Below are 24871 nucleotides of genomic sequence, written 5' to 3' on the forward strand. Positions count from 1 at the left end.
ATTACATCAACACTGGTCACTTTATTTGATAGATTTAATCATTTGTCAGAACAATTTGTATTTACTCTATAATACATATTACCTCAAGAACAATATCAGCTATTTTGAAAATAAGCAGTATGATGGTACAAAACATGAGTGAGAGAAAGCAAATATTGATTATACGACTTTCTCTGCACCTTATCCTTTTGCTAATTTGTGAGTGTTATTCCCTGTACATTTTACCTCTAATACAATACTGGGAAAGATATCTCAATTTCATCTCCATTTTTAAGTAGGAGGAAGGAACCACTATCTACCGAAAGTTTTATTCCATTGACATACCAGATTCAATGCCTTGAGGTATCCAGTGTTTCTCCCTTACTTGCAGTTTAGTGTGTCTGCAGAATTCCTAAACTCTTCAGGCTTCCCTGGCTTTCCAGTTTCTGGGAATTAGGTCTGGGATCAGAAAGGTCCCTGGAAATCTATGAAGTCTGACTGGGGAGCTAGGGTGGCCAGAGAAAGCCTAAAGAGTTTAGCAACTCTGCAGACACACTAAACTGCAAGTAAGGGAGAAAGACTGGATTGCTTAGGAGTTCTCTGGGGACTACAGGATTTGAAACTGAGCTTCCTATGTTGGGCTCCGATAAGGTGATGCTGACAACTGCCACCTCTCCACTACTGACGGATATGGACACGGTAGCAGACAATACGCTAGTCCTGTGAAGACTGACAAAGTAATTTGGTAATGGCATTTCATGGACAGATGCCCTGGATTCCACAGTACTACATCATTTTCTTTAGCCCCACAAATTTCTTCCCCCTCCATTTGCTGGAATCAAAGGTGTATCATGCCCATGAGGGAAGATTCTATCACATACCTCCCTAAGTGAGTGAGGAGAGAGTTCTGCCACCTTCTCCTTGCATCTATAGGTGAAAGAGAACTCTTACTTATACACAGGACAAGAGGGTGTAAAGATTCTGTACCACCAGCCTTCCCAGACAGGGGGTGGCAGTGCTGCTGAAAAGCCTGCTACTGTGCAGGAAACTTTATACACCACCACATTTAACCTGCAGATGAGCGTGCTGAAGAGTTTACCCCAGAGAACTACATCAACATCCATGTCCAGCTGCCTTTGAGCAGATTCCAATGAGTCCGCATTGTTCTGGTGAAGGCAGTCTTGTGTCCAGAGTCATGGCAGTGAAGGGCAGCTGCACTTCCCTCCCTCACCAATGTGGCATGGGGATACCTGTGGGCTCATTTCCTGGAGTCTTTTCAATAGCCACAGATGCTTTCAAAAGACATTCCCAGCCTTTCCTCCAAACTTTTTTTCCCGGAGAGGAATGAGGAATAACAAAATTGGCTCAGGTGGTAAAGAAGTAAGAACAGATTCTCCTGGAATGGAACAGCTAGTGCTAATGAAGACAAGAGCAGAAAATTGAGGGGAGTGTATAAGAAATGAAAAATCTGCCGGGGCCAGTCTCTTTTAGCATGTAAAAGTATCAGATATGGCTAAAAGCATCATTAACAAGAATTTTAAAGATATGATTAATACTCTTTTTTTTTCTCTAGTACCATATAAGAAAATAGTTTCCGAATTACCTCAACTTTGAACAAAAATGGTTCTTTGGCCACAGACTATTTATGCAAAATTTGAAGAGGAAATTACCATTTTGAGGATTTTACAGGAGGGAGCAAGGCTAAAAGAGGGCTTATATTATAAATCTAGAGTTAGCCTTTGTGAAGAAGCTACCACCTCTCCATACAAAAGATTCTTAAAAGCCTGGCACTGCTCAACACAAACATGTAAATTCTCTTGTCAAATGAAAAACTCTTTTGCTCTTTCAAAAGCAAGTGCTATCTTTTTAGAAAATGTCACATAATCCGTTATACAAACTCGTAATGGAAACAACATGAATAGAATACTCACAATTCATTCATACTTTTTCAAGCAATCACTGATAATCAAAGAAAAAGCGACCTGACCATCTTTGTTGCTTTGTGTCAGGAGAAAAAGGGGGATGGCCAGGATTAAGTCAAGCCTTAGCTAATGTGAACAGAGCAGATAATGGTAGAAGCATTAGGCAAGCACTGTTGATCAAAAAAACACAAATCCTAGTTCACGAGGCTACATAATCCCTCCACAGTGACGTGACATGACAGAGAGTGATGGGTTATGACAATTAAACAGGGCTTAACTGCAGCATATAATAAAGAACTATATGGTACTGCAGACCACTGACAGAGAAATTCACAATTAAAGTAATTAACAAGGGCTATTCAAATTGCTGTCCTTCATGGCACTGACACAGCACAAAATATTGCAGTGCACTTCATACCCAGTAGAAATTATTGTACTGAAAATGGGAAACATTCATTACACTATAGAACACACTTGGAAAAAGGGGAAAATCATATTGCAGGGATGATTTTGAAAAACCGCATACCCATTAATTGACAACACAATATGCAATTCAGCATATTGTTTATTTTCCATTATGATTTACAACAATACGATGATAGCACCACACACATTCGTGGTACAAAATGACTATAAATCAGAGGACTTTACAGTTTATTTGATATTTATATTGCACCAGGAATTATAATTATATTCAAAAATACGTTAAAAGAACATTAAGGTCGCAAAGCGAAGCACTCAGAAGTTAGGAGCCGCCAGAATTAAGTTTGCCTGCATACCCTTCTACGTATGCAGTATGATATGCTCTTTAATTATGTGATCACATGCTGTTTTTTCTCCAAAGGACCCCTGCCTCACTCAGTACCCAGAACAAATAGAGTTTACTCAATGAGTAGATATTCAATGTTTTGTATTATCCTCATTTTACAAGGTGTGGTCCTAGGATTTATTTACTGTGTACTAATCAAACCCTGTTCAGAATACAAAATCAATACTTTCGTCATTGGCTTTTCTATGGCACTCATCACTATAGAATCCACATGCTTCACAAACACTAATTAATTGTCTATCACTGTGAGGGGAGTTTGGGGGGGGCTACTACCTCATTTTATAGAGCATGATCTGAGACACAGAGGGATTAAGTCAAAAGTTTCCATTAATTTTGGCAGCCCAATTTGAGATGACAAGGACCTATTTTTTTTCCAGAGTACTTAGCCTTATATAGCACTTTTTATGTTCAAAGCACAGCTCCCATTGTCTGAGCAACTGTGAGTGCTCAGTTCTTCTGCCAATCAGACCCCAGAGCATCAAGTTGCGCACCCAGAAAATGAGGCAAATACACCTAGTGACTACCTGTGGAAAGTTTGGTTTAAGTGACTTGCCCAGCATCTCTGTTGCAGAGGCTGGGACAGAATCCCATTTTCCAGGGCAGCATTCAACTGTATAACCATGAGACTACTTTCTCTTCCTGTAATCTTGACTCATTCTCCACACACCTTCCAACTTCTGCAACAAATGAACCAGGGGTCCTACACAGAACAGCCTCTTTTACTACACAACCCTGTTTGATCCCCTGATAGGTCCATCCTGTGCACTGAATGAGGCAGAAGTTCTATGGAAAAAAAGAGTCTTATTTACATGATCTCATACTATCATAAGGCATACACACAAGGGGGCCAAATTAAGATTTCACAGGCAAACATAGTTCTGCAGTTCCGAACTTTTCAGTGCTTGACTTTGCAACCTTAACTTTCCTTTAATGTAGTGGTTTTGTGTCTCATTTCTTATGTAATTAAAAAGGCAAAGTGAAAACAAATTCCATCACTTGGCATCATATTGATACTGACATAGGTCATCAGTTGGAATGTTTAGACCAGGCATGGGCAAATCTTTTGGCCTGAGGGCCACATCTGGGTATGGAAATTGTATGGTGGGCCATGAATGCTCACAAAATTGGGGCTGGGGTACAGGAGGGGGTGAGGGCTCTTGCTGGGGATGCGGGCTCTGGGGTGGGGCTAGGGATGAGGGGTTTGGGGTGCAGGAGGGTGCTCCGGACTGGGACTGAGGGTTTCAGAGGGTGGGAGGGGGATCAGTGCTGGGGCAGGGGTCTGGGGTACAGGAGGGGGTCAGGGGTGTAGGCTCCGAGCAGTGCTTACCTCAAGCAGCTCCCGGAAGCAGCAGCATGTCCCTCCTCTGGCTCCTATGCAGAGGCGCAGCCAGGTGGCTCTGCATGCTGTCCTGTCTACAGGCACCGCCCCTGCAGCTCCCATTGGCCACAGTTCCTGACCAATGGGAACTGCAGGGGTGGCGCCTGTGGGAGGGGCAGCGCGCGGAGCCCCTGGGCTGCCCCTAAACGTAGGAGCTGGAGGGGGGCATGCCACTGCTTCTGGGAGCCACAGCACACGCATGCGGAGCAGGCCCGAACCCCGCTGCCTGGTTGGAGCATGGGAGTGGGGCAAGCCCCAGACCCTGCTCCCCAGTGGGAGCTTGAGGGCCGGATTAAGTCAGCTGGTGGGCCGGATGTGGCCTGTGGTCTGTAGTTTGCCCAACCCTTCTTTAGGCTCTCAGAACTTGTGTCAAAGGAGAAACTGATAGCAGTAGTAGGTTGCCATTCTCCATATGGACCAGCACTAGAAAGGATGAGGCATACACATGGACAGCAAAGGAATAGAAAGACTCAGGAATCTTGGGTTCCATCCCAGGTACTGCAGTGTAACATGTTCCAGCCCTCTGTAGAGAAAGAAGTGGTTCGGGACTATTTAGAAAAGCTGGACGAGCACAAGTCCATGGGGCCGGATGCGCTGCATCCGAGAGTGCTAAAGGAGTTGGTGGATGTGATTGCAGAGCCATTGGCCATTATCTTTGAAAACTCATGGCGATCGGGAGAAGTCCCAGACAACTGGAAAAAGGCTAATGTAATGGCCATCTTTAAAAAAGGGAAGAAGGAGGATCCTGGGAACCTCAGGCCAGTCAGTCTCACCTCACTCCCTGGAAAAATCATGGAGCAGGTCCTCAAGGAATCAACTTTAAAGACTTAGAGGAGAGGAAAGTGATCAGGAACAGTCAGCATGGATTCACCAAGGGCAAGTCATGCCTGACTAATCTAATTGCCTTCTATGACGAGATAACTGGCTCCATGGATGAGGGGAAAGCAGTGGACGTGTTGTTCCTTGACTTTAGCAAAGCTTTTGACACGGTCTCCCACAGTATTCTTGCCAGCAAGTTAAAGAAGTATGGGCTGGATGAATGGACTATAAGGTGGATAGAAAGTTGGCTAGATTGTCGGGCTCAAAGAGTAGTGATCAATGGCTCCATGTCTAGTTGGCAGCCGGTATCAAGTGGAGTGCCCCAAGGGTCAGTCCTGGGGCCGGTTTTGTTCAATATTTTCATAAATGATATGGAGGATGGTGTGGATTGCACCCTCAGCAAGTTTGCAGATGACACTAAACTGGGAGGAGAGGTAGATATGCAGGAGGGTAGGGATATGATACAGAGGGTCCTAGACTAATGAGAGGATTGGGCCAAAAGAAATCTGATGAGGTTCAAAAAGGACAAGTGCAGAGTCCTGCACTTAGGACAGAAGAATCCCATGCACCGCTACAGACTAGGGACTGAATGGCGCGGCAGCAGTTCTGCAGAAAAGGACCTAGGTGTTACAGTGGACAAGAAACTAGACATGAGTCAGCAGTGTGCCCTTGTTGCTAAGAAGACCAATGGCATTTTGGGATGTACAGGTAGGGGCACTGCCAGCAGATCGAGGGACGTGATCTTTCCCCTCTATTCGACATTGGTGAGGCCTCATCTGGATTACTGTGTCCAGTTTTGGGCCCCACACTACAAAAAAGGATGTGGAAAAATTGGAAAACGTCCAGCGGAGGGCAACAAAAATGATTAGGGGACTGGAGCACATGACTTATGAGGAGAGGCTGAGGGAACTGGGATTGTTTAGTCTGCAGAAGAGAAGAATGAGAGGGGATTTGATAGCTGCTTTCAACTACCTGAAAGGGGGTTCCAAAGAGGATGGATCTAGACTGTTCTCAGTGGTAGCTGATGACAGAACAAGGAGTAATGGTCTCAAGTTGCAGTGGGGGAGGTTTAGGTTGGATATTAGGAAAAACTTTTTCACTAGGAAGGTGGTGAAACACTGGAATGCGTTACCTAGGGAGGTGGTGGAATCTCCTTCCTTAGAAGTTTTTAAGGTCAGGCTTGACAAAGCCCTGGCTGGGATGATTTAGTTGGGGATTGGCCCTGCTTTGAGCCGGGGGTTGGACTAGATGACCTCCTTAGGTCCCTTCCAACACTGATATTCTATGATTCAAGGGTTCTCAACCTTTTGCTTTCTGAGGCCCCCCCCAACATGCTATAAAAACCTCCATGGCCCACTTGTGCCCAAGAACTAGTTTTCTGCATATAAAAAGTCAGGGCTGTCATTAAGGGGTAGCAAGCAGGGCAATTGCCTGGGGCCCCATGCCACAGGGACCCCCATGAGGCTACATTGCTCAGGTTTCAGCTGCAGCCCCAGGGGTTCCGGTCCCATGCGGTGGGGCTTCGGCTTTCTGCCCTGGGCCCAGCGAGTCTAACGCTGGCCCTGCTTGGCGGTCCCGGACCCATGGTTGAGAACCACTGTTCTAGTGCTCACAGACTCTTCTGCATGTTCCCTGTAAGCCTGGCCCCTTCTGCCTTTATCACCTCTCCCAGTCTCATCTTTTCCTCCCCAGCACCTCATCCAAGTCTCTCCTCCCACGGGGTTTCTCATCTCAGTTCCAGTCTCCTTGCCCATTCGATCCTAAGTCTCCTTCTCTGCTCTCAACTTCCAAGTCCCTGAGATTTTTCAAAGGTTTATAACTTAGCCAAATTTGCAGTTTTTCTAGGCACATCCCTGACACAAAAGCAATCCACCTGCCAAATTCTGAGCCTTGCTCCGGAGGCACTAGAGTTTCTCAATGAAATAGTAGTAAGATTTTTTAAAACCAAAAATATGGGCAAACCGATGTATTTTTCTCGAATCTCATTCTCAGAAATGGCTGAACTATTTTTGCTGAAACTCTGCATAAACATTCAGCCTGAGGCAGACAGTCAGCACAGGAAATTTCATCCTGAGTGGTTAAAGCTTGCCCAAGTTATAAGCAACTGAAAACTGGGAAATGCAGGCAGGACTACCAGTGCCGCCTATTATAAAAATGGGAATTTTGAGTGCCATCTAGTGCACTACAAGGGAATTACTGCAGAACTACCATCTGGTCTCTGCATGCAAAGACAGGAAAATCCACTGGCATTATTGTTTCAAAATTCTCAGATCAGGCGTGGGAAACTACAGATATGTTTTAAGTTTACACATGTCAAATAGATCATTAATGGAAATCATGAACTGCACAAAATTTGATTATTTTGAATTTCTTAACTTGACAAAACTCACTGCTTCACTGAGAACCACATATGTGGCAACACAAAAACTACTGGAGTTACACAAACACAAGAAAAAGCTGAACCATTTCTTTTAAATGGGTGGAGAGGTGGGGGGAAGGGAGAGACTTGCATCCCTGAACTACCCCGTACATTCTCCTAGATGCTACTTCAATAAACTTGAAAGTAATATAGCCTAGAGGGAGCAATTCTAGTGATGACTGAAAAGGCATTTTCATTCCAATCCTCTATTTTCAAGGGTTTATAATTCTGAAAAAATCCTTCTAGCTGAAATTATTCATGCTTCTTAGTCTTTTTCTGAAAAGTCTGAAGAAAGTATGTTCAGCTGTTTGTTTTGTGTGTATGGGGGGGAGGGGGATCCTCTGGAAATTTCTAGATCTAATCCAGACTAGGCAAGTACTAAGCAAACAACATTGACATTACAGCTGGTTGACATTTTTCAAACAAATTTTCCTGTCAGACATGTGGTTTCACTGAAATCAACATTTTCCTACAGGAAAATGTTGATTTTGACACAAGTTTTCAATTTTCCACTTGGAAGAATTGTTTGGAATGGATGTTCAGAAACCTTTTTTTAATTTCACAAATGTTAATTTGAAATGACAAAATTTGTTTCAACAATCTGACTTTAGTTTTTGATAAAAATGTTGTAATTTCCAATCTGAAGCTTTTTGGAATTTTGATTTGTAAACATTGCCATTATTTTGAGTTTGTTCTGCTTCAGAATGGAATGCAATTTCAAAATGTCAACATTTCCCATTAGAGGTACTTGGAAAATGTAGGTTTCCTCTCTTTACTGTGCAATGGCTATTTGGAGCTCAATGTGAAGGAAGTTTGATTATCAAAGTCCTGAAAGAATAGATGTTCACATAATAGAAACCACATCACACCTGATCTCTCTGCTGGCTGTCCCTACAGACACATCAAATATTAAATAGGTGTAGAGAATTAATTAACCTCATCCAACAGAAGTAGATTTTTTTCTAGTCAAGTGAGTAGTGGAAAAGCTTTCACTACTACTGCCTGTCCCCAGAGGTAACTTTTATTTCCACTAAAATTCACATATTTTAAAGTACTTTTTTTCAAAGGGGCCTCATTAAAACAGAACAGTACAGATAAGGAAGGAAAACAGAACTCTTCTATTCTACAGACCTAGTACTTAGAAGAAGTCTAAGCAAAATTAAAAATAACTTTTTAAACACTACAAACTTGAGAAAACTAAAAATCACTGAAATCTCCTTATTTTTTAAACCTTACTTCTTACAGATAAATCCATGGTCGTAAAAACAATAGATTAGCTGTTTGTAAGTGAGATTCATAGATCCAGTTAATATGATATACAGGATTTTGCAATAAATTTGAGGTACAGGTCTGATTATTTTTAAATGATCAGAAGGCCTGCTTATTTTTCTTTTGTGTTGCTCAGCTTCATTAAATGACAGTATTGTTTAAGATATATATAGATATATCTTACCTTTTTCTCCAATATTTGCCATGGACACTGCAAAAAAAAGAAAAGAAAAAAAGAATAAAATAAAAAACATGATTTGCTATCATTTGGAAACAGATAAAGTCCTAAATCAAATATTTCAAACATTAGTTTCCCAACATTCCTTTGATAATAAACAAACATCAAAACTTCAAGTTTAGACACCCTGTATTTTTACACTGAATCATGCTTTTATTAAAAATATGTTTATGGTGTTGATTTTTTGTGATGATTAAATAAATTATCAATGCCACGCCAGAGCTAAGCAGTGGTGCTGGAACAATGTTTATAGTGGGGGCGCTGAGAGCCGCTGAACCAAACTGTAAACTCTGTACATAATGGAAACCACTTGAAGCCAGGGGGTGCAGCAGCCCCCCCAGCACTCCTAGTTCCAGCATCTATGGAGCTGAGATTAGAACTCGGATGTTTTTGGCAGACACTCCGTTTCACTAGACCATACTGCCTCTCCCATTAGGCAGAATTTCACATAAAACTGCCAACATTCCAGCACCAAGGCCTTAATCAGTAATCCATAAAATTATGGAGACAACCTTCCGAGAGAACAAACAAGTGACCTAACAAGAAGCAAACTGTTTTTATTCGGAGCGTTATACAACAATACAGAAACTCATTACCGTCACTTGAAAAGGATGGTTCTTTAAAAAACAGTCACTAGCTTCTTGATAGGAGCACTTGTAGCACCTTAGAGACTAACAAATTTATTAGCGCTAATAAATTTGTTAATCTCTAAGGTGCCACAAGTACTCCTGTTCTTTTTGCGGATACAGACTAACACGCTGCTACTCTGAAACCTAGCTTCTTGATGTGCAGCTGGAGTGTAATACAGAGCAGATACTACAAAAAAGAATAAAGCCATTCCAGCAACTCCTCTAAAGGTGAAATGTAAAGCAAGACACATTTATGCCATTTACTGCTCGCTTATGATATATTAAAATGGGCTCTACTTGTTCATTTATTTTTGAACATTCCTCCCCATTCCAGCTTGCCTTGTTTGTTTTAACATTGGGAATACCAAGTACTGACTTCCCTTTTTTTGATGAGGTCTTTTGCAAGATTTTGGAGGACCAGAAGGATGACACTGCTAAAGACTGCAATCAGAAATGAAACTACCACCCAGGTTAGCTTACAAGGAAAACTTCATGCACAAAGGCCATCTTTACAATCGACTTCTGTTCTTCAAATTTCCTTGCTGTTACTACCACTACTGGAAACACTGTGAACTCAGCACAGATGGTCACCAGCATTTTAATCACTGCACAGAACTGACCAGTTAGGAGCAGGTTTACATGATAAGGCGGTTAAGATATTGGTGCCCTGTCTACACGCCAATGTTACTACCACGAGTGGAGCTCCCTTCCTTTCTAAGGGCTATCTGCTTCAATGGAATCACCTACTGTAGTACCAGATTGACTTACCAACTCAAAGGAAAAGGCATAAACAGAGTCCTGCTCAACCTGATACAGAGCAGCAGCAAATTCCATGGCCTTCCACTCAATGCTCCTCCCCTTGGTTCATGCAAGACACAGAAGATACCTAGCCAAAGTATTCCTGTCAATCACAGTTATTGTTTCACACCACAGAGGGAGAGGCAGTTACTCTGGTAGTTGATACAATAAGGATTCTGAAGAGAAGCACCAGCATCTTGAATTGGACTCTCAATTTAACTGGCAGCCAATGTTAAGTGCAGTGTAGCAGTATGATGTGCTCTCACTGGTGGGCATAATTCGCATGTGGAATGCTACGAGCAGCAGCAGTTGCACCTTTTGTTGACCTTCAGGATCAGCCTCCTGTGAAAACTATTGCAATATAGTCTCACCTTAAGGTGATAAAAGCACGCATCACCATGGCTAATCACATCCTCAGTAGAAAGGGTACATTCTCATCAAGTGAAGATGAAAACATTACTGACTACTTGGAAACCCACAGAAGAGTTTAAAAGGACAATAAAATAATGCGGCAACTGAAGAATATATGCAACTTATCAGATATCCACAGACAATCCATCCATTTCTCAGAATGCTGCTCTCTTCCAACCATCACCATCTCTATCTTGTCTATTCTGAACCTTAGCCTGCTGTTTTTCCTCCACATCCCTATTTTAACCAAACATCAGAACGGCAGGGAGACCACAATGCCAGTCCTAGGTAAGAGGACAGCTAGGTCTCATCAGCACATTGGTGGCACAGCAATAGGTTCTCAACCTCCTTTATAAGTTAAGCGAGACGGACTAGAAGATTGAGCTACATAGGACTCCAAAAAGGTAAGCGTTCTTAGTGAAGAGGAGCAACTGTTATCACCACTCAGATCTTTCCCAGAGGAATGCTCAAAGCTACCATAAACACTTCACACAGAAGTAGGCAGAAAGCACTTCATGATTCACAGTATCACAGCTACACAGTTCTGTAGAAGATCTGGACGGAAAATGGTTTTCAAAAAAAGTTTCATCTTGAACCAGGACAAAAAGTCAAGCCTGAAATTTTTCACAAGGGACTTCCAGAAAATTCCATTTTGGGAGAAGCTGGAAAGCTCTTGTGAATTTCACTTTCTACCTGTAAAATTGACAAAAGCCTTCCATCCAGCTAGCAGGGAGGCAGTGTCAGGGCACTCAGCCTCAGCAGCCCTACTGGAAGGTTTTTTTCAATTTCACTTTCTGGCTGCAGGTAGACAATGACACTGGCAAAAGCCTTCCAGGCAGGCTGCCCTCATTTAAGTTTTCCTAACAGAAAAATAAAATTACTTAATAAAATTGGAGTTTTCCCATGGAAAATTTTGATTTTGCAAACAAAGCCATTTTCCAGTGGGAAATAATTCCCAACCAGCTGTATTCGATAACTACTTAGGCATTATATATTGTTGTAAGACTCCACTTGTGGTTATTTATCACACTTCCTTTTAGATGATCTGTTTAAGATCAAAGTTTCCAGAAGCTATTTACTAACTGCTACTGTCTAGACTCTAGAGGAAACTACCCTTTCATTTCAAAGGGCTTATCTAGACAAAAAAGTTTCACCAGTTTAAACTTCTTGTGATTTTAAACCTATTTAGCTAAACCAGTGCAAAAGACTGTGTGGGCATTCTTATTTTGGTTTAAATAAGGCTTATTTCAGTTTATTTTAAGTCAATTAAGAATTAGGGCTGGTCTACAAAAGCCACCTTGCTTTGACCTAGTTGTGCATGAGACTACACTTAAATTTCTCTCCTACCGACGTCAAGTGCTCTGTTACAGTGACGCAGTAACATCACCTCCTGAGCAGAGTTCAGCCATGGTCAATGTACTGAGGTCGACACAGCGTGAGTGTACACATTATTACTTATGTTGAGTCTAACAGCCCTCCAGCAGCTGTCCCAAAATGCCCAACACTGACCACTCTGCCGAGGGGTCATGGAGACCAGAAGGCCCCTCTCCCCTTTAAGGCCCTACTAATTTTTGAAATGCCAACTCCTGATTGTCCAGAATGGCAAACACAACATGCAGCTCTCCCTTGTTGTGTGTAACTGCCCAGCTGATCATGCCAACTATATACTCCAGATGCACTCTGGCTTGGAGATACTGGATCTTCTGGGCCTGTGGGAAGAAGAGGCTGAGCAGGCACAGCTATGAACTAGCCATAGAAACATGGTCATCTACGACCAAATAGCATGGGGGATGGAGGAGAAGAAACTGCAGCAAGCATATCAGAAGGCCAAGGAGGTGAACAGTCATTCCAGTGCTGAGTCGCAGACCTGGTGCTTTTACAAAGAGTCACGTGCCATATTTAGCCAAGACCCCCCGACCCCACAGACCACCCTGGATACCTCTGATGGGGGACATGTGACCGGGGTCCAGCTATGCTGCAAGCCAGGACCTTTTTGAAAATCCACTGCAGTCCAGTCAGTCCCAGCAGTTGAGCACAAGTAAGCCTGACGCAGGGGCAAGAACCTCAGGTTAAATCAGTAACTGTATTTCCCATTACAATGATGTAGTGATGGCACTCCCAACTTCAAAGGACACAGCTATCCACTCTTCAGTAATATACTCGTACTAGCAGAGGTAGCAATACAACAAAGAGAGGTAGCATTATCTTATTTTTCATTCCCCATAGTTAGGCCAGGGGGTCCAGGTGGAGCAGGTTGTTTATGTATCCAGGGTTGTCCCTTGAATCCTCCTGAAAGATCTCGATGGAGCTCTCATGGAGGTACTCTGCAATCTTCTGCTGAAGGTTTCTACATATGGCAGCCTCTTCCCCTGCAGTAGGACACTTTCCCTACACCAGTCAGCAATAACTTCAGTAGGCAACACTGCAATACACAGTCTAGCAGCATACAGGCCCGGGTGGGCGCTCTGGGACAGCAGCAGCAGCTGTACTTTCCATGCTTTTGTTGCACACACGAGTGAGAGATCAGCTAAAATCACTACCGTCTGTGGACAGTGGTGCCAATTTACAGTGCCACTGCCCTATACTTATAATTCCATGCAACTGAGCAATTCCCTCCTCGTTTCCCTCTCCCCTGCAAGCCATACTCATCAGGGCTGGTGCTGTGAGTGGTGCCATACGCAAGCACTCCCAAGTAGAAGTGTCAATAGACATGTCTTGTTTAAAACTTTAGGGGAGAAAGGGAAGGGAGTTCTGAATCTTAACTCTTGCTCTCTGTTGTGACTATATTGACAATGGTACTTCTGTGTGATTTATCTGCAGCTGCTGCCATGGCACCCTTGAGGGGTTCCCCCTCCACACCCACACAACACCTGAGCCAGACAAGGAGGAGAAAGAAGAGGACTTGGGATCACATGTTCAATGAGATCCTGCAAGCCAGTGCTGCATCCGACCTTGAGCAAAAGGCCTAGAGGGTGAACATTGCAGATGGCCTGGAGAAGGAAAGTGCAGACTGGAGAAAGGCTCTGGAGTCCAAGCAGAAAAAGAAGAGGGAGATGCACCAGGACATAATGGGCTTCTCCAGCAGCAAACACAGGCAGGCCACACCCAACTGCAAAGCCAAACAAACACTGAGATCAGTTCTGGGAAAACTCAGCTTAAGAGACTTGCCCCAGCACTCAGGTGTCCACCTCTCTTGAAGTACAGACCCAAAGGTATATCATGAAATCTGCCTCCTCTCTCAATGTGGAGGAAGGCATGCACAGCCTCTTCTCCTCCTCTCCCCCCCATTATGAATTGTACAAACTGGGTTACATGATAAACAAGAAATAAATGTATTAACTACAAAAGGTGGATTTTAAGTGAACATAAGAGATAGACAGGACAAAACAGATTACTAAGCAAATAAAACCAAACACGCAAATTAAGCTTGTTTCACTAAAGAAATTGGTTACAAATAGTAATTTCTCACCCTAGATATCACTGCAAGCAGATTACAGAAAGTCTTGAAAGGCAGCTACACAGATCTCCAGTTTGACACCTCAAGTATCGTTATTCACAAACTAGACGCCCTTCCAGCTTAGGGCTTGTCTACACTGGCAAGTTTTCTCAATGAAACTAATGTCGACATGAAAAATTTGACAAAAGCAAAGTTGCCAAAGCATGTCAACATTTGTTCCCTCTGCCAGATTGTGTCCACATTCGGGGCACCATTGTCAACAGCGAGAGCAACGGAGTGTGGGTATGTATCCCACAGTGCCTGGAGACACCATCCATCACTAGGTGTTGTGGGAATGCGGAAACGGAGCATCCTGGGATGTGCAAAATGTACTGTCATGCACCATCATGCACCGCTGTGTGTTCCAGCCCTCCGATGGTTTCTGGCTTCCTTTTGCGACATTTTTCCAGCTGTCAGTCTTTTGTAGTGCGCGCCAGCATCTGCAGTGAGAGGATGGATCGTGCACTTCTTTCCTATGTGCAGTTAATTGTCATGAGGACTCTGCGCATGGCAGCAGAGTTACTCGCAAAGTTACTCACAGAGGATGAATTGCAGGCACCCGAGTGTGATATGGACAGCAGTTACTTATCAGTGTTTTGTGCATTCACAGAGCAGCTGCATATAGTAGATCGTCGCTTTCGGGCTAGAGAAACAAGCACTGACTGGTGGGATCACACTGTCATGTAGGTGTGGGATAAAGACCAGTGGGTACAGAACTTTAGGATGAATAAAGCAACCTTCCTGGAGCTATGTGCTGAGCTGGCCCCCGACCTGCGGCGCAAGAACACCAGAATGAGAGCTGCCCTTTTGGTAGAGAAGCGTGTTGCAATCGCTGTGTGGAAGCTGGTAAATCCAGACTGCTACCGGTTAGGTGCAAATCAATTTGGAATAGGGAAGTCCACTCTTGGGGCTGTATTACTCCAAGTGTGCAAGGCAATAAATTGCATGCTGCTGTGGAGGACCATGACTCTAGGAAATGTGCATGAAATAGTGGATGGCTTTGCAGAGATGGATTTCCCTAACTGTGGCAGGGTGATCGATGGCACACACATTCCAATGGCACCAGACCACCTTGCCTCTGAATACATCAGTAGGAAGGGATACCTCTCCATGGTGTTGCAGGTGCTTGTGGATCACCAGGGGCGTTTCACGGATATCAATGCAGGCTGGTCTGGAACGGTGCATGAAGCATGCATCTTCAGGAACAGGGGCCTGTACAGAAAGCTGCAGGCGGGACTTTCTTTCCAGACCACAAGATCACAGTGGGGGATGTGGAAATGGCCACAGTAATCCTGGGACACCCGGCTTACAGCCCTGGCTCATGATACCTTACACAGGGCACCTGGACATCAGCAAGAAGTGTTTTAACAACAGGCTGAGCAGGTGCTGCATGGCAGTCGAATGTGCCTTTGGCCGTTTGAAAGATCGCTGGAGGTGTCTCAGTGGCAGGCGAGACCTTACCAAGGACAACAGTCCTGTGGTCATAGCCACGTGCTGCACTTTGCATAATCTGTGTGAATCTAAGGGTGAAAAGTTTGCTCAGGTTTGGAGCACTGAGGCAGAGCGATTGGCTACTCAGTTTGAACAACCAGAAGCTAGGGCTGTCAGAGGAGCCCAGAGGGCTGCTATTAACATCAGAGAGGCTTTGAGGAACCACTTTGACAATGAGGGCAGTAACAGGTCTGCTTTGGAGTTGCTTCTCTGATGCATCCATGTACAATTTTGGGGTCCAAGATCCATGCAACACAATGCTTTAGAAGCCTGTTCCCCAAGAGTGAATTGATTGCTGTACGCTTCTGTAGAACACAGAATAAAAACGCTGTACCATTAAATACCTTAGCCTTTATTTATTGTTAAAAAAGGGTAAAACCTCACAACTGTGTGTAGCTCCAGCGATCATTGTGCAAGCTGTGAGAGGGGGTGGAGTGATGGGGAGGCTCAGGAGGGCCGTGAAAAGGAATGTGGGGGCATAGAGGGGGGTGGGGTTGGCAAAGAATTGTGCACGTGCATGTGGTGCAGTGGAGGTCGACCACGGATCTGCTCAGTCTGCAGCTGCGTGTCAAAGGCTTGAGCAGCTCCGTCTGATCCTCCATCACTTCTATCATCTGCTCCGTCGCTTGCCTAGCAAAAGCAGCACTCTCTTTTCTGTCCTCCCTTTCGGCTTCCCAGCACTCTTTCCGTGCCCTGGTCTCTCTCTCATCACGCTGCAGCGCCTCCCGGAACAGGTCTTCTTTGCTGCGCCTAGGGTTCTTCCTTATCTGCCGAAGCCGGTCCGTGGGGGGGTGTGGTGTGTTCCTCAAGGTCTGTACTGCACAGAAGAGGGATTGTTACATTCCAGCAAACAAATGAAATATTTTAGTAACCAGGGCCTTCTGCTAGCAGAAATCACTTTCTCTCCGAGACTCTAGGCAGGCACACAACTCTGCGAGCACCCCAGTCATGGTGAGTGTCAGGAGTGGGGGGAAGGCGGTTGTGCATACAGACAAAATGGTCACGGCTTGCAGGGCAGCTTCGCAGGGAACTCATTTTAAAATTATCACACACTTTTTCCCAGGTGGCCAACCTGCTGGCTGACAACTTACTGCTGCGGTTAACCAGGGAAACCAGGGCACAACTATGGCATGCTTGTGGCTTTCACCCTGGTCTATATGCAGCCCAGCTACGTGCCGCTTTGGTCCCAGCTCCAGTGATCGCTAAATGGCATGATACAGTTTCCTACAATGGGAGAACTAACAAGACTGCAATCCCTTGGAATCTCGGCAGAGGATTAACAAGTACCTCTTTGAAACTTTCCAGAGCCTCTCTCTGGAGGATTCCCTGCAGGTCTCGATGTCCATCGACACCCTGCTTGGCCATGCAGATTAGCTACACAGGGCAATGTCCAGCTTACAGAAAATACTACCTGCCTCCCACTTTTCGATTCTCTACATAAGCCACAGCAATGTACCCGGCGTCTCATCTGCTTCCTGCTCCCCATTGAGCGCTTCCTGAGTGGAGAAAAGTTCCTGGCTGCCTGCCCCACCGGGTGACCCTGCTGGGAGCACCACATCCTCTTCTAGCTCGACTTCTTCATCCACAATTTCAGCCTCTCTTTCTGCTGCCTCCGAAGTAACCACAGGGCTATCGGCAATGGAAGTGGGATCACCACCGAGGATAGCATTCACCTCCTTATAGAAGCGGCAGGTCTTAAGTGCACCACCGGAGCGATGGTTCGCCTCCCACGCCTTATGGTACGCCTGCCTCAGCTCCTTTATCTTCGCTCTGCACTGCTGCGTGTCCCGATCATAGCCCTTTTCACACAAGCCTCGAGAAATTTGCCCGTATGTGTCCCGATTCCTACGGGTCACTCGCAGCCGCGATTGAAAACTCCTTTCCCCGTATACTGATCAGATCCAACAACTCAGCAGTGGTCCAAGCGGGAGCAACAGCCACCCATGCTCACCTGGGAAGCCACCTGGGAAGCCAACAAGCAGAAAATGAGATTTAACATTCCCGGGCCTTGCAATGGGGAGGGGCTGGTTGGCTGCAGGGCAGCGGAATTCAAACTGCTGACCAGAGCAGCAGCATGGGAATTGTGGAACACTTTCTGGAGGCCAATAAAATCGGGGGGGAAAAAAAAAAAAACAGCTGTAGTGTCTACACTGGCTGTTTGTCGACAATAAAGGGAGGGGAAAAGAAAAGTCTTTCACAGGGGTGGAAGTATTTTGTTGCGAAAACTGGCTGGGTTTTTTTCGAAAAAAGTCACATTGCAGTGTGTATGCTATTGCTGTTTTGTCGCCAAAACCCTTCTCCCCACAGTTCAGTTCTTGCTTCCAAGTGTTTCACAGTGACTCTGAGTGGGGAGGCAGAGGAGAACCTCGATGATGTCACTCCCCTGCCTTATATAGCTCTTGTGTAAGGCGGGAACCCTTTGCCTCTTAGTGGAAGAACACTGCCATTCCAAGGGCTGGGTCCAGTACCAGGTGACTCAGACCCATGTTTCTGCAGGGCTGTGGCAGCCATTGCTCGTAGGCTGTCTGGAGTGATCACAGGAAGACTACACTCTTTCACAGTCCATTGTTTTTGCTAATAGGCCATTAGCCCTGTCTGGCATTTCCACTGTCTGAAGGGATAGTTGGAGGTGACACCCAAAGTAAGACATTTGAAATACAGATACATGGTCAATATTCTTAACTTCAAATACCGAAATGACACAGGCAAACAAATTGGATAATCACATTCAGTAAATCATAACCTTTCCAATGATATCTCACATGAACCATCTTGCATAAAGCATCTCTCAGTTATGTCATATTCATAATATAAGCATATTTTCATAAAGAATATGGAGTGAAACGTCACAGCTGGTCCCCCAAAATCACTACTGGCATTTCAACATAGCCATTGGTAATCTGCCAGTCAGGAAAGAGATCCCTGCTTGCAGCTTTCTGAACAGTTCTGTATTCTTAGAGATGGGAAAGTCATGCTTCTTCCCTGACCAGCCCACACTGATGTCAGTGAAGCATCCCCAAAGATCCACCAATATTTACATAAACATAGAAAAGTAGCCCTTTCTGTTGATGTACTCTGTGGCAAGGCAATCTGATGCCAAAATAGGGATATGCATGGCATCTATTGGTCCACTGCAGTTGAAGAACCCCACTGCTGCAAATTCATCCATTATGTCCTGCATAGCAGGAGACGATTAATGACCCTGCACACTTGCATGACAATGGACCCCATAATGGATTTTCCAACTCCAAAATGATTTCTCACTGACCAGTAATAATCCAATGTTGTAAGTTTCACAGCTCAATCGCCACTCACTTCACCACTGTCAGTGCAGTTCTCATTCTGGTATTCCTGTGCTAGAGGGCTAAGGCAGTCTCAGCACACAGATCCAAGAATAAAAAGAAAAGGAGTACTTGTGGCACCTCAGAGACTAACCAATTTATTTGAGCATAAGCTTTCATGAGCTACAGGCTGTTACCCAGATCCAAGAATGTGGCCTTGCACATCCAAAAGTTTTGCAGCCACTGCCCATCATCCCAAACTTCCCATTATGATGTAATCCCACCAGTCAGTGCTAATTTCTCAGTCCCAGAAACAGCGCTCCACCATCTGCAACTGCTCTATGAATGCTACCAACCACCCTGAATTGGTTCTCATCATGTCTCACAGCCATATGTCCTCTACAAAATCATCATGTTCCCGGCTGATTCAGTTCTTCTTAGGCTTCAGAGTAACAGCCGTGTTAGTCTGTATTCGCAAAAAGAAAAGGAGTACTTGTGGCACCTTAGAGACTAACCAATTTATTTGAGCATAAGCTTTCGTGAGCTACAGCTCACTTCATCGGATATAAATATCAGAGGATCATGCATCTATCTTACGCTTGCAACGCCTGTGATAATAGTAAGTTTGTTGGATTTTTTAAAAACGTGCAAAAATTATATGATATAAATGACAGTTGCATGCTGGGAAGTTGATCCCTTGCTCCCAGCACCCCTGAATGACGCATTTCTGCCCCACCATGAATTGCCAAAACTTCCTAAAAGACAGCACGCTACACAATGGCAGATTGCACTGGGATACCTACACGTGGTGCACCACGCTGCATCGACAGAACCATTCCTGGTGCATATGTGTAGCACAGATGCAAGGAGCCAAGTATGCACACACACAGGTGATATACTAACTGCAGCAGCCTTATGGTCGAAGCAAGTCACATAGGCAAAGTTTGCAGTGCAGACATGGCCTTAGAATAGTAAATTAACAATACTCACTGAAGTTTTCTAACTAACATTTTTTTTACAAATAATAAATCTTCATGAGGTGTTCTCCATAAGCAACATTATCTACACTCACTGGCAAAACTGTAAAGATTTTATTGGCAGCCATCATCATGGTAAAAGTTATACAAATATATTAACATATTTACTTATTTTGGATAGCTCTCACCTCACTCAATTATTCTGCTTTACTCCAACACTCAAGAGTTGTGTTCAAATTAAACTCAGGAAAAAAAATCAATCCACTTTCCACCATTCTTTACCCAGTTTAGTGTTCCTAATACAATAAGGTCTTGTCTTAAATTTATCATTGGCATAAACTATCACCTTATATTTGTTTAAGAGGAGATATTAATATTTTCAGCCTCAAGCAAAAAAAAATTAAGAAAACTTTTAAAATGTAATAGTTAAAGCATTAAACCCAACAATGTACTTTGCCTAAATGTTTTCTTATTACTCCAGGTGCAAGAAACTAATATATGGAAAGTTAATAAAGACATGAATTAATAATGTCAAGCACAAGGAAAATTATAACTGTTTTACAAAAAAAATTTGATGACTCACTATTTTTGGTTTTAGAAAGGAACAAATGCTCATTTCACATAATGTTCCCAAAAAATAAGAAGCTGCCATAAATTTACTGAAAACAAATCTAAAATGCACATTTATATACAAATATTTCTATGTTATTTAGGGTGACCAGACAGCAAATGTGAAAAATCGGGACGGGGTGGGGGGTAATAGGAGCCTATATAAGAAAAAGACCCAAACATCCAGATGTCCCGATTTTATAGGGACAGTCCCGTCACCCTAATGTTATTTTACAACACTTTATTATTTGATCCTTTATGGCCTGTTAGGCACAGCTCTTCGTAGGTTTTTTTCCCCTCCCCTCTTCTCCTGGGGAGTAGCTACATTGCTGATACAAGAAAGTAGGTCAAGCTTACAGTGTATTCGGTCATTCGTAAATGGTAGCTTAAACACGGAAAATTTGCTGAATGGTGTAAACATTAAGCAGCAAAAGGATGTACATTTAAAGAAACATATTTCATAGAGTAGTGACCAAGTTCTGTTAAAAACAGCAATTAGACACTGCATACCCAGCTCACATTGTTCTCAGCCCCAAGATTCAAAATATTCAAGTTCAAATATTTCCAATATATTACACTGTCTAGGTTTTGTAATTGTTACAGTTTTCCACACTACATCTTTCCCTCTGCAGGTCGGAAATCTGTTTTTTCCTCACCTCTTTTCAAAGTTCTGAACTGCTGAACCTCACCTAATTTCAAATCTTGCAGCGTTAACAGATTTGTGCAGGTTTTCAGTCCCAAGTTTCTGATTATTATACTCAGAAAGTATTAGCCCATCTGCTCATGAAATACCCACAAATTATTTTATATTCTTCTTTCTCATTGTATTGTGTACACATATTATACTGCTCTTCTTCAGGTCCATTCCAATCCTTGCACCTGAGACTGTCAACATGAATCTTTCTACAAGTAAAAATAGCATATAACTTTTTAAATAATGCAAATATGTATTTTTCAACTTGGCACATTATAATTTCTCAGATGAAAGTTGTAGCATAGCTAAAATTACTGGAGATTCCTATATGTGGGCAGGTTGACTGACAGGCAAGGAAGAACAACAGAGACAAGGAGAAAAAACTATAAACAGATCCTATGTCCCAGTGAGCAACCAACATTACTCAAAATGTACCCCTGGCAGCTTTGGGGGGGAAGAGGGCTTTAGGTTGGCTGCGGAAAGAGGGCTCAATTGCTTCTTTCAGAGTCTCTTCTGCCCCCCTACCTTCAACATGGGAGCTCAATTCCTTCACGAGTTTAGGAAGGGGAAGGGTAGCTGGGAGGAGGGAGATCACAGCTAATTAGTTGGTCTATAGGGAAGCAGCAGAAGGCCACTGGCTCCCATGCAGAAGCACCTTTTCTCCCCTGGCTGGACTACCATTACAAACTCAGAGCAACAGCTCCCACCCTCCCTCCTCTGGGATTAGAATAGAACTGGGGTCTCCTGTGGGCACTGCCCTCAAGTCAACTTTCTGGACTGGGAAGGAAATTTTCCCTGCCAAATTGGCCAGGGAAGAATGGGATTCTTTTCACCTTCCCCTCAGCAATCCAGTGAGTAGATTAGGAGATAAATTCAAGTAGTCGCACCTTAGCAGGTGGTTAGTGCATGTAATTGTTTGATTGGGGTCCGGTTCCCTAAATTACCAGAACTGGAAGTGGATTTAGGGGAACACATCCCCTAAAGAAGCTGGGGAATAGGGTGAGCACATTTGGTGTCTGGGACAGCAAGGAAATAGCCCCTTAACACTCAGAGGAGAAGGTGGTGGGGTCTCAGGAACAGGCAGGGGGAAGGTATGGAGGGGTGAGGAGCTGATGGAAGGCTTCCGCCATGTGAACAGGTTACAGACAGAAGAATGCCCTGTACTGGACAAGTTAATGCCAGATAGTTCTAGATGAGTTAAGTTTAATAGAGTTGTGGCCTTGTTAAGCCACATCCCTTGTTATCTTTTCCTTCTTCCTGCGTGTCCAGGACAGAGGACCCAAAATGAAGAGTGACCTCTTGGAAGCTGTCATCCCCAAGTATCGTTGGGAGAGGAGGGAAAGAGGAGCTCAAAGGACAAATAGTTCTACTGGTGATGCAGAAGAGGTGCTTGGGTCACTTCCCTCCAACCCCATGAGCTTCCTCCTGACCACACTGACCCCTGACTACAGAATGCTGGGAAACATTTCCAGCTGAACAGTCCTCCAGAGTCTGGTCATGCAGAACAACAACAGCACAAAGGAACAGGAGACCTCTCATCAGGGTCACTTCCCACCAATAGAAACATCTGGCAGCTTCTGCCCCTGCTTGCAGACAACTTCCCAACTTTGCCTTCTGAATTCAATGGATCACAGGATAAGGGATATTAGACACAGGACCCAGTACAGATTCCCATGCTAATTCTGGAAGGTGAACCAAAATGCACACTTTGTTTGCTCTGTGCCCTCCTATGCTGTTGCATATGCCGCAAGGAGTATATATTATATACAAAAAATAAGTTACAATGGAAAACTGCAACCTGATGATCACTGATACAGCTGCCCTAATGATTTCAGAAAGAAACAAACTGTTTCTTCAAGGAACTTTTCTTAAGAGTTTGAGACAATTTAAATAGATATTTTCATTTCTCTTAATTCTTAATTTGGGGCCACAAATGAGAATCTTTTTTTGGCATTTTCAATGTGTGTGTGTGACTTATCTATAAAACACATAAGTGATTGAGATGTACATTTGCTATAGACAGCGTGGAGGATGTGTGTGTTGAAATGTTTTGCTCAACCTTTTTTTTTTAAAACTGCATATATGTCTGGCTATGTTCAAGCATGGGGGTGAGTTTAAAAGTAAGTTAGATAGCATTTTGTGAAAACCTGGACATTTTCTCTAATTCCTACTCCCTTGTGGACAGGGCAAGAGCTTGTATACGCTCCATGATATTTTCTATACACTTATCAAAAAAATTCTTGCTTGCATAGCTTTCAGTTTTAATAATCTGAGCTGACTACAAGTGCTTTGTCAATTCATTATTATAAGGGGAAGTTTTATTATATATGACAACACAGGCATTTTCTTTTTTGGCTTTGAAATCAGGTATATCTTCTGGTTCAACGTTCGAAAATTGCCAAGTTATTACAGGGGCCATAGCCCCCAGATTCCTATGGATATAGTGCTAGGAACACAGCCTGGTGTGTTGAAGTTAAATACAGACACTTGTTTTGAATGTTTGTGGATGCACCCAACGTATTTGTATCCCTTCGGTTGCAAAACCCCCCAACAAAATGAAAGATTTAAGAGAAAGAGTGACTTATTACCTATATTAGATTAAAAACTGAGCTATCTGACGAAAAATGATACAAAGTTTCAGAGTTGGCAACCCCCAGATTTCTATTATTATGGTGGTAGGACAATATCTTGATTTACTGAAATTAAACAAAAAGATATCTGTCTAGAATTTGTGACTGCAGCCAAACAAGTGATTTTATCACGTTGGTTATGGAAACAAATACCATTGCTCCACTGTATTTTCTTACCTTTTGCTCCCTCTTTTTAAAAATATTAATATATAATAAAATAATAATATAAATATTAATATTAATATAATATGTCCTATTAACAACTGTTTATCTTTAAATAAAAAACACTATTTGCTTTCCAACAAACATGTGTAACATATAATTTAGATCACAGATTATTAAAAGGTATAATTATAAGTACTTAGTTCTTTTAGAATTTTTTTCTCCAATTATTCAGGGGGAGGGGGTCATGCACATTGGGCTGCTTTAGTTAACATTCAGATTTAGATACCCATTTTTCCTTAACAGGTATCTCTACCCAGATTTTAAATGCCTCTGAATTTTAGTATTTTTTCATTATCTTCATTGTGGTTCTTTATAGTTTCCAGGAATAGTGCTAGTTCTCAGTCACTGGTTTAGGAGTTCGGGGCCATACATCAAATCCTATTACCATCTCTCCTTAGATTGGGGGTCAGTTGTTAGAAGGGAGAAGTCCAGGCACCAGAAAAAAGGTTTTATCTCATAATGTCCCATTCAGTGACATCGTCACCCTTATCTCTCAATCTCATTCTGACAGAAGTCAGGGGTAAGGTACCACGTAGGTAAAATACTCAATTTCACATCTTCTTGATTTTATTCAAGTTTTAATGCAAAAATCTATTAGAAAAATGAAAATAAGGAATTTCCATGTCCTTAAAATAAAAAGTGACCTCTTAATTATAAGATTCTTTAGATAACAGCTTGTTGACATGAGAAAAATCTATTTGGGATGTGAGACTATCCATTTACCCTAATGAATAAAATTATAAAACTAATTACTAAACAAAAATTCTAAACCTTTGA

At 43.2% G+C, this 24871-nt stretch overlaps 1 protein-coding gene across 3 annotated transcripts in view; it reads right to left on the reverse strand.

The window, feature by feature from the left end:
• The window catches only part of ZDHHC2 (zDHHC palmitoyltransferase 2), a 70931-nt gene that overhangs the window by 38511 nt on the left and 7549 nt on the right, over positions 1-24871 (reverse strand). For all 3 annotated transcript variants that reach the window (XM_077815583.1, XM_077815582.1, XM_077815584.1), the window contains exon 2: positions 8800-8826. In XM_077815583.1, the coding sequence (XP_077671709.1) occupies positions 8800-8826 (27 nt within the window). The remainder of the gene's footprint in view (positions 1-8799; positions 8827-24871) is intronic.

The sequence above is a fragment of the Eretmochelys imbricata genome, chromosome 4 (assembly GCF_965152235.1).
Source record: "Eretmochelys imbricata isolate rEreImb1 chromosome 4, rEreImb1.hap1, whole genome shotgun sequence".
Taxonomy (NCBI): domain Eukaryota; kingdom Metazoa; phylum Chordata; order Testudines; family Cheloniidae; genus Eretmochelys; species Eretmochelys imbricata.